This window comes from Diadema antillarum, unplaced genomic scaffold (assembly GCF_040938485.1).
Source record: "Diadema antillarum isolate AM-2024a unplaced genomic scaffold, OU_Dant_1.0 seq00002889_RagTag, whole genome shotgun sequence".
NCBI classification, from domain to species: domain Eukaryota; kingdom Metazoa; phylum Echinodermata; class Echinoidea; order Diadematoida; family Diadematidae; genus Diadema; species Diadema antillarum.
This window is the reverse complement of record NW_027273483.1, coordinates 1-11,481: the sequence shown is the minus strand read 5'-3', so window position 1 is coordinate 11,481 and position 11,481 is coordinate 1. Positions and strand designations below refer to the sequence as shown.

General features: G+C 35.5%; 1 protein-coding gene across 1 annotated transcript; it reads right to left on the bottom strand.

The window, feature by feature from the left end:
• Window positions 1-7,986: 7,986 nt before the first annotated feature.
• On the bottom strand, window positions 7,987-10,927 carry LOC139715134 (uncharacterized; the record flags this gene model as incomplete). Its single annotated transcript, XM_071626746.1, has 4 exons — window positions 7,987-8,109; window positions 8,823-8,944; window positions 10,176-10,256; window positions 10,721-10,927. Coding segments are annotated over 4 exons (533 nt in total), but the record flags the coding sequence as incomplete, so codon positions are not given.
• Window positions 10,928-11,481: the final 554 nt, after the last annotated feature.

The following is an 11,481-nucleotide window of genomic DNA, read 5'->3' as shown; positions in this document are numbered from 1 at the left end:
TTAGTCAGGGGATGTACACCATACATTGATTTGTTATGTCCCATCTACCTATGAAGATGAAACCGATAGGGATAAACAGGATGGAAGATAAGATCATCTGATTCAAATTTCAGTAGTTCCTTCCTCTTCCTCAGAATCATTTCTTGACAATCACTGGCTGTACGGCTGGTATGTAGGTTCTAGATACACTGTATGATCACTAATGTTAGCAGACCTGTCAGCAAACAGAGAGTGAGCAAGAGGGCAATTATATTCTCAGCTGTTGGGTACATGTAGGTACAACAGTTTTGTTTTTTGGTGTTTGGTGTTTTTTTAAATCACTGAACGATTTGCCGAAGGAAGTGCAGGTACAAGCTGTACTGGTACTCTCATTGCTTCATTCCAGAGTTTTGTTAAAAGTCTGATGGCAGGAAAAGTGATTGACTTGGTGCATCACTCTGTGATGGCGAGCACATGCATGTCAGTTGATCGATAGTACTGAATTCGTGTTGAGCCAAGTGGTTATGATACTTACAGTGAACCTTGGGTTATAGGCATTTTGTGATAGAGTGCACTCCCATCATAAGGAACACGGTTACAAGGAAATTCTTACAACAAAATGAATATTCAAGTCCCCAAATTGTTTTCTGTAACTTGATATGCTATACTGTTTGGTTATAACGAAAATCAATTTTTATGAAAAAAAACCACACCAAATAAGCATGCTGGACCTGAGGACTTTGTTGTAATGGGAGTGTCTGTACTGTAGTGAGTGTTGGTTCATTCTTTTCTTCTTTTGAATACTTGAAGGCTACATGTTATAACACCAATGATAATCTGTGTTGACATGTTTGACATGTTTTTAGGGGTATGGCCAAATATTGTGCATCATGTCCCCTGTAGAGTCTGTGTCCTGTATAATGTAAAGTACAATGGTTCCGCTAGTACAGTGTATTGTACTTGTAATGTAATTAAGCTTTTTCACTTCATGCTACGGCTCACCTGGTCATGCTATATATGTATTCCTCAGTTTTTTTCTCAAAATCTGCTGACCACAGTAACAACAAGTATACTTTCTTTCTTTGTTACATGCACTAACTTCAAGCTGACAGCTGCATGCCATCAAAAGCCCCTGCAAAATTTCATTCATTTGAAATGTAAAGAACATATCATGCATATAATGGGAGATGCTGAGCGCTCCCACAGGGACAAAATGTGGGCTACATGTGCTGTATACAATGTACGGTAATACTGATCACCCTCGCATTGTTATCTTGCTATCAGTATCATGGATAAAGCAAGCATTGGCTATGTACATGACTGGCACTACACTTGTAGTTCCTGGTAATATAATACAGCTGTATGCATGGACTGAACAATCTCTGAGGATATCATGATTATTTCCTTTGTTTCATTTTACATTTTACTGAACCTATATACACACAGTGAAAGCAGCTTTTAAAGGGGCATTCCGGATGATTTTCATAATTTCACATCATGTAGTACATAAATCAACAGCTCCATGTATAGATTCGTGGAATTTATTGTGGTCCTTGAGCAGAGAAACCGATAAATTGAAAATCTTAAACAAATTACACTGAACAGTGTTGATGACATCAGAGCTTCATATATTTCAGAAATGTAGCAGTGTAATTCCATTACAATACCACTTGCTCTACAAGTTCACCTGTGAAAAATCTATGCATGCCTTCTTCTTTTGTTCTGCTTCCTTGAGCCCCAACTCATGCATTCTTATGGTGAGGCTGTCATGTCATTATCCTTGTTCATTGCAATTTGTTATAAATTTTGAAAACATTCTCATTCCTTATCCCAATCACTATGAATTCTGAAACTCTGTACTCAGTTTGACTAATTTATAGTTGTTGAAATGTAAAAGTGTGAAAATCATCCGGAGGTCCCCTTTAATGACAGCTGGTGTTCAATCAGTGGGTATAAGTGACCACTCCTTGATATATGCAATCCTTTCTGAAAAACATGTTAAATTTCATCCTAAAATTTCGAACATGAGATCTTTTCGCAATTTTGACTCTGAAAAGTTCATATGTGATTTATCTTCTGTAAACTGGGAGTGTGTTTTATCAGGCAAAGATGATAATATCGATGCTATGTGGCTGGAGTTCAAAGCAAAGTTTGTTGAACTGTGCGATAAACACGCCCCCTACGTCAGCATAAGAAAGAAGCGTAGTCCCGCACCATGGATAACGAATGAATATCTGATACTTTCAAGAGATAGAGATTATTACAAATCAAAATTTGATTATTGTAAGTCTATTTCTGATACACGATCTATGCAGCATTTTTGGATAGAATATAAACGCATCCGCAATAAGATAAATAATATGAATAAGAAGTTGAAACGAGAATATTATTGTAATAAATTTCAGAGTGTTATGAATAAGGATTTAAAACAGAAATGGAAGGTCATTAATGATCTTTTGTCGAAAACTAAATGTGAAACAGAATATAAGTTAGAATATGAAGGAAAAGTTGTAGAAAGCAAATATGAAATCGGTAATGTTTTTAATCAGATATTCAATACTGTATTGGATAGAATAAATAGGTCAACCACACGAAACCGAAATCAATATGATGAGGACAGCTGTCTCCAAGATGTACCTGTAACTGACAGCATATTATCTTTTACGGATATCACAGAAGAATTTGTAATAAAAGAATTGAAGAGTATTGATGTATGTAAAACATATGGTCTTGATGGAGTGCACCCATTATTACTTAAAGTAGCTGCGGAAAGTGTTGTAAAACCATTGACTTATATATTTAATTGTTCCCTTAAAACGGGAAGTATACCAAAAGATTTTAAATCTGCCAAAATAATTCCAATATATAAAAGCGGTGATAAAACATACCCTTTGAATTATAGACCTATATCTGTATTGTCAATAGTAAGTAAGATTTTAGAAAAAGGAATTTATAAACAGTTGTATGGATATTTGAACGAACATTCTTTACTTGCCAATAATCAATCCGGGTTTCGACCATTACATTCGACAAATTCTTGTATTCTTGATATAACTGAACATATTTTACAAAATATGAATTCTGGATTTATAACAGGTGGTGTATTTTTAGATCTTCAGAAAGCTTTTGATGTCATACCTCATGATAAACTGTTAAAGAAAATGTGGTTATATGGTATAAAGGGTACAGAGTATAGATGGTTCGAGTCATATATTACAGACAGATCTCAATGTGTTTCAGTCGAAGGTATTTTGAGTGACTCTCTTTTGGTGAAAACAGGAATCGCCCAAGGTTCCACCCTTGGGCCATTGATTTTCAGTATGTATGTTAATGATATCTGTGAAATGAAGTATATGCCATTGACTAAACTCTCATTATATGCTGATGATACTGTAATTTTTTGCAGAGCAAGAACCAAGGAAGAATTACAGATTATATTACAATCTCAGTTTGATATGATAGTTGATTGGATGGATAGAAATGAAATGTATATTAATGTTGACAAAACAAAGGTTATGATATTTGGTTCTATTAAAAAAGTAAGAAATTGTAACATTGATATCATATGTAATAATTTCAGACTGGAAGTTGTAGATAAAATGAAATACCTCAGGGTTATTTTTGATTCTCATATGAAATGGACAAAACATGTTGATAACCTTGTGAGTAAACTTTCATGGGTAACAGTAAATATACGTAGAATTAAAACATATTTGAATCAGAAGAATTTGATTGATTTATATCATACTATGTTTGTCCCTCGTTTGGATTACTGTAGCATTATCTGGGGGAATACGACAAAATATAATATAATAAGATTACAACGCGCTCAAAACAGATATGCTAGAATGATATTAAATGCTGATAGATATACATCAACTGATAATTTATTAAGGTTGCTTAATTGGCAATCAGTGCAACAACGGATTAAATTCAATCATTGTATAATGATGTTTAAAATTATCAATAACGGTACACCCATGTATTTAAAGAAACTAATTTCCAACAGACCGATATATTATTATACAAGATATGCTGCAAACAATCCTCTTTTTGTTCCGAAACCACGTACAGAATATATGAGGTCAACATTTTCGTATCAAGGCACATTGTATTTTAATATGTTACCTATTCAAGTCCAAACTTCTGTGTCGTTTGAAAATTTTAAGAAACAGTGTAAACGTTTAAGTTTTGATTTTTGATTTTTAATTTCTATATATCTTACCCATCTGAGGTTTTACCCAAACCAAACAGTGATTATTTATTTATGTACGAATCTATGTGTAGTTTTCATATTTAAAGAAATTATGTAAATACGAGAGCTTGATTTTTGTTATCATTTTAGCTGAACAAATTCTTGCCGACCGTATTCACCTTTTTTTTTTTTTCTTTCTTTTTTTTTTCTCCCCAAAAACATCTTGCCGCAGCTACTACACTGTATTATCCGGAAAGGGGGGTGGGGTGCGGGGTGGGGATAGGGGATAGGGGATAATGGATACATGTAGATTGTATTTGTTTGTTTGTTTTTTAAATCATGGGTGATGTTTTACTGGTTATAATAAATGTATATTGTTATCCTGAATGTAAGATGTAAGACGTATTTTAATCTTACATTGTTATACATTTTATTCAACTTATATCATACTCAGTTTTATACTTTGATTGCCGTTTTAACTTGTCGTATTTTGTATTGTACTTCATGTAATATATTGTTATAGATTGTAACATTATACTGTATCAAATTTGTTTCGAATTGTAAATTGTATTTCAATGTTTTTATGTAATACAGGGCTCTCTTGTAAAGCAGTTTTATGTACTGAAGAGACTACCCTGTATAAAGAAGACAGAATAAATAAAAAATAAATAAATGAGTAAAACTTCACAGTTAGATTGACCCATTCAGCTTCAAATAATCATTGACTGGGTGGTAATGGTAGTTGAAAAAGCAGTCCTTTTAAAAATTGTTTGTTATCAGAGATGGACACAACAAATCAAAAAGGTATAATTCTGAGTTTCCTGCACAAGTATTGTTTGGAAAAAATGTTTTGATTTTGTGGAAGACTCTTTCATGTTTTTGTGATATTTGTACGGAAACAGGCACTCTTTGTTTTTTGTGTATCTCTTTGATACTTGTTTATTTCACATGTACAAGTGTACTTTGCCATCTTCATCGCATGGATTATTATAAACATATTGTACAGTGTACCGGTATTCATTTTGGTGATAGAGTGTGCCTTATCAACAGGGCATGTGACTGTACACAGACGTATTGCATATTTGTAGCATAAAAAGATGCCGCCATTTTGAACGTCTGGTGAGAATGGTTGATAGCGAATCAATAGTTGTAGTTAAAAATAATGCAGTTGAATTACCAGTCGCTATATCTCTCTCCCTCGAAGCGTTGTTCTTAAAGTAGCGCATTGAACAAGACTGCGCGCACTATGAGAGTAATAATGTACAAATGTACTACGGTCGATTATCCCGGGGAGGTGAGACGATGTTATCCAGACTTTTGGTTGCGATGTGTGTGGTGGTGTATGAATTAATGCATGCTTGCTCTCATTGGCTACTGACTACTGGGCGTGTTTCCATTTGTTTGGGTTTACCGATTTTACCAAGTAATGTGCAGTTTAATGCTTCCAGGTTAGCATGCCTGTACAGTGACGGGGCGATTAAACTGCACATTACTTGAATATAAGACCATTCTGAAGCGAATAATTTTCACACAACAATAAATGCATGATGTACTCTTAAATGAATCCCACAAGGATTGGAACAATCATCCCCACTGATTCCCACTGATCAGTTACCAACCATCCCTTTTAAACTTGCGATGACGAAATTGATAAGACTGACTAGGTTAATAATCATCAATTTGATCACTCCCTTATCTTAAATCTTGCCTTGACACAACAGTGTAAAGACGTTATGATATCGACGTACGCAAATATTTGGTTTTTATGGTGGTTTTCAATATAATATGAAGGGTCTCAGCGCACACAATACCGACAGAAGTTAAAATGCCCCCTCCAACAACAACAAAAAAAAAAAAAAATGCTGAGTCATTGCGCATAGATGTATACGTCTTAATGGAGCCTCAGGTGCATAAAAACCACCAATACTTCCTGTTCGGGATCAGAGGCTATTTTCACACAGAAAAAGTAATAATCCATTCTCATTTTGTTTTGTTGGGGGTTTCTTGTGTGTGGGTGCGAGTTTGTGTGCGTGTGTTTGCGCGTGTTTTAGTACTTCATATTGAAGGAGTATATGCTTAGAAAGGATAGTTAGGTTTGCAGCTAAGGAGAATTGTTCAGAGGGATGCCTTTATTTCAGATACATGTATAATATACTTCCATTATCATTTTTTTCCGGCAACTGCTGTATAGGTATACATTGTCATTTTATTTGTTTTATCTAAACATGAAAATGTTTAACTATTTAAGTTTTCTTCAAAAGAATTATTTTCTTATGTCTGTACAGTAATACCAAAGTGCATTAATTATTTTGATTGGAAGTGAATGGATATTATTTGAAAAAAAAAGTGTGTGTGTGTGTGTGTGAGTGTATGTGTGAAAATGTCAATTTTTTCCCTTTTTGACAGTCTCAATCCCATTGTGAGTCCAATCTTCGTGCATCAACAATAAGGAACACAATGTACCTTGCACGAGTTTTAAATCTCATTCATGGAATAAAAAAAAAAGAACCTAGTTAATGCAAAAACAATGTTCTCTGATTACGGTCTGGTAGTAGTAACTTAGTTTTTACTCTAGCCTTAAAGAATACAACGTTTGACATAACTTACCATAATCTTAAAGTGCGTTCCGAAGGTTTGGGCAATTTTGTCCTGTGTTTGTTTGTTTGTTTGTTTGTTTGTTGTTGTTTTTTTTTTGCAATTTATAGCTTGGGATTTACTAGATGAAAATTTAGGACAAGAATGAATAGTATATTCAACTTGAAAAAACTCGTTAAAAGAAAATGACGGTAATTTATTCAAATATTCAAACATGAAAAGTTAACATTGAAGTTTATTTGTATCAAATACGTTAATTTTTTATAATTAGATAATAGGTGGCTTTATGTTGGCTAGATATTGTGAGCAAGTACAAATGCGAATAGCTTTCTTTTGTAGCAAATCAATACAGTTTAGTCTTCGCTCTCGTGGCCCTCAGTAGATTGCAATATGCTAGGATGAGGGAATTGAACAGTATAAGAAGGGAACTTGGGGAAAAGATAACGTCTAGTCTTAAACAGAATACATCATGATTTCTTTCTGGAATTACAGGTTGTATGCTGACGCATGATTTATAATCGTTCCAAGTTGAATTTTCATTATGAGAACCACTAAAAATGTTGGAGAACTTTTACGTTCAGGAGATACATTGTCAATGTTTATATTGCATACAAAGTCATCTGTATTAGTATCCGAATGCTTAAAATGAATATAATTTGTTTTACCAATATTGAATGACAATCAATCTTTTTTAAAAACCAGTTCGACACCTACAGTAACTTTGCACTAAGTGTGCATGCTTACGTATACGGTGACTAAAAAATAATTATATCATTTGCATAAAGTTTAAATCATAATGAGAAAATGATATATGAATATAAGATCTAATCTAAGAAAAAGAACGGATATCATATGAAAAGGTATATGACCAGATCAGGGTTAAAAATAAAGAAGATGTTGAACATTAATCATAACACACTTGAAATAGATGGTCGAATTAAATAACTGAAGTATACCTCGGGTAAAAAGTACAGAGAATCGGCTACTGGTAATTTTTTTTCTGTTTTTTTTTTCTTGTTGTAGTAATAATAAGTGTAAGATGCATAGACCCGTGAGAGTGTGTCCACTTCAAAACTTTCTCTAAGATCTCATTTCGTCCATGAAAGCTTGTATCTTTCAGCATGTTGTCTTCAGATTCTTTTTTTTTTTCGTATAAACCAGACCCGACTGTTCCTGAGTTTTGTTCGGCGTCTCCTTTTGGCCTAACTCGTCTCCCGTTATTCCTTCGGGTTGTAGTAGCCCTTCTTGCGAACGATGAACCCCTTTTCGATGCAGGAGTAGGCCATGTCGATCAGCGAGTCCTTAGGGTCGTACGGGGTAATGCCAAGAACCTGTCGAAGCTGGTGTTATGAACGTAATATTGAGTAAAGAAATTGATCGAGAAATAGAAATTATGTCGTATATAAGAATAGACCAGAAATTAAACAGAGAAGGAAAATCGCAACTTGAAAGCAGCTGGTCGAGGAGTGCACGTATTTTGAAACATACATGGCGTTACAAAGAATATCCGAAGTAGGACATGTAGCTATTATACTGTCGTTTTGTGTCAGACAACTTCAGTAGTTCTGAACATGGGTTGTTCCCGACTATGCATGACGTGAGTTCATGTTGGTGATCACAGTGGATTCCCGCGCTAGCATGTCTCATCAAATCTCCAGGTCTTGCGCGACCCACACCTCTCTGAACAAAGTAAAATACAAAGGGAGCAACATGTAGGCCTGCCCTAGCGTCCTTGCCTTATTCAATCTTTTGTTGAATAACGGAGTCTTAGTGAGAAATGTCACGATTACATAATACATCCTTACTATAAACATGATACTTTACATGAATTTGTTTTCAAAAAATACCTGATCGTATGAAAAACTACTTCTCTTTTCACAAAATAAGATATATAATGGATTTAAGAACTCCGCAGTAAACAGATGTCCAGTAATGGTATTCCTCTATGCCTCTATAATTTTGAATATGCACTGAACAATTCTGAAGACTTTGAAGGTATTCTGCTTTTGTTTGTGTGTGTGTGTTTTTTTGTAGATAGTATATTTTTTCTTACCCTGGTGTCTGAAAACTTAGCCACATGTCCAGACAACTGAGAGATAGCTTTAGCATTCTGGCTGAACAGTCCGGCAAATCGGATCAAACAGCCGGGGGCTACGGAAGTAGGAGGTTTGTAACCTATAAATGATAAGTAGAAAAAAAACAACGACAACAACAATCGTACGTCAATGGATAAGTGAATACTACAACATGATTATAAGGGGAATTTACAGTTTGCACTATAATTTCCGAATGAATGTTGTTGTTGCCTTCAATGTTTTTATTTTTAGTAATGTGTTACTGATAATGTTACATCCTGTGGCTTCTCTATGTTTTCTTTGGTAATATTTGTTTAAATGTTTGTATTTATTGGTTTTCCTTGCTTAGATCGTTTCTACTCTATCATAATGGTCGAAAGTAGATAATGAATGTCCTCCATATTTCCCTATTATATCTCCTTTTATCTTGGGACCTACGACTGAAAAAGCTTACTCTTACGTAGGACCCATCATTCTCCTTACTTTGAACATAGCCCAACACTATACTGCAAACAGACCTATGTATTTTATATTGAGACAGAATGTTGAAAAGTCAAGGGAAGTTTCACGTAATTTGTTTTTGGTAATTTTTGTGTTGTGTAAGTGTATTTTTTCCTTGCCATTTTCATGTGAAATATGAAAATGAACTGAAATTGGAATCGAAATTGAAATGTGTATTAATTTGTGTGCATAAGACCATGAATGTGACCTATGTCCTCATATGACAAACGTTAATCTTGCAGTGTGACCTCTTCGTTTTTGGTGTTATTACTATCGATAGGCAGATTCACATGGACTTAAATTCACGTTGGTCAAGAAGATATGCATGATGAAATATCTCGTCCATGACAAAATCTAAACCCTGAAAGCACTAATCTGTGTTTTGAATATTGTTCTTGCTGTAATTGCATGTGAATACAACTGTACGTACTGAATGTACACTTCCACCCTGGTGTGTACACGATTACAATAATCATACATGCACACCAGTTAAGGGATTTCATCAGCCCGAGTTTTCACAATAGCGCGCTGTTTTTTGCGGTTGGGAAATTTACCGAAGTCAAATTAGCCCTCCGTTTGTTCGGTGAAGACACAAATAGCGCACTATTTGTTCAGAAAAAAATGTCCCTAGAAATCTTGGGCTATCCTTTCGTTCGTCAATTTAGCGCGCTATATATTCATGAACTATATAGCGCGCTATCGCAGTATCGGGCTATTTTCCAAGACTGCAAAATATAAGTTTGAACTTCGGGCTGACGAAGTCACGCCTACTATGTATGTACGGTCTGTTGTGGTCGGTTCGTGGAGAGAGTGTCTGTGTCTCCCTGTACCTTTGTCCCTGAATTCGGGGCTGAGAATCTCGGACATCTCTTTGAACCACAGGTTGTACGGTGAAATGATGTGTCGGTTACCTGGATCATGAATAACAGAAAAAGTTTTGCTATGGAAATGTCAACAACTCAATTAAAGTGATAATAATGATAAATTGATCGACATAGAAGAAAATACGAAATTACAGTAAATACAATATGGTAAAACGATCGATGAAATATTTGAAATATGAACGTTCTGGATGCAATTGTTATTTGAATTCACCCTTGACTGTCACTTGCGTTGAAGCGACAGAGCAGTTTCGAACCGAAATAATGATGGCGATGAATATGATAGAAATTACAGCAATGATAATCACAGTGATAATCATCATCATAATCATCACTATAATTATGAGATTTCATTCTCTATGATTTCAGTAACGCTCTAGAACAGTGCAGCTTTGTTTTCCGTTTGGGATTATTGTTCTTCATATTTGTTGCTCTATAATAAGTCCCTCTGTGTATAAGAGCCTGGACTTCCCCCTTCCCCTGGATGGACTCACCCACTGCCTCTGGTAGGGTCATAGCGATGACGTGGGCCCTTGCCACATCGCGCACGTCACAAACGGGGAAATTGAGTTTGGGCACGACCGGCGTAGCGCGCTCCATTAATGTCTGAATGATCTGGACGCTGGCCCCCGGCGTACCGCACAGAACGGGTCCCAGGACCACGGATGGGTTGATGGTGGCCAATTCAAACCTGGACTCAGCTGACAACAGGTGAAAAGTGGAAAGTTTGAATGAAAATAAGGCCAAAGAAGATAACAGGAACGATTGAAATCACATAGACTATAAGATAGACATAAGGGTTTGCTCTTACTGATGTTATCGAAGGGCCTCGGCAGACCTAGCACGGTAACGGCAACGGACCGGTTTTTCGCTACGGCGCACCAAAAGGAACCATGTGTGGTTCTGTTAAGAAAATAAATAATTCAGAACACAGTCGACCAAAATTTTGTTCTTTTAATAGGTCAAAATCAAGAGCAGCACAATCACCTGTTGAAGATTTATTTTGTAACATAATTATTAGCGGGGAAGCGAATTTGTAACAGAACCAGACATGGTTCCGTAAGGCATACCATATCAAAAAAAAAGAGCAAAAAACAAAACAACAACAACAACAACAACACACACACACAAAAAAAAAAAAACCCGGACCGTTGCCGTTACCGTGCTCGGTGTGCCGAGGCCTTAGAGTTTGGTCTAACTAGCACTTCAGTGTTATAGATTACACCTTTTTGCTTTTCAGTATAGGCCCTATACG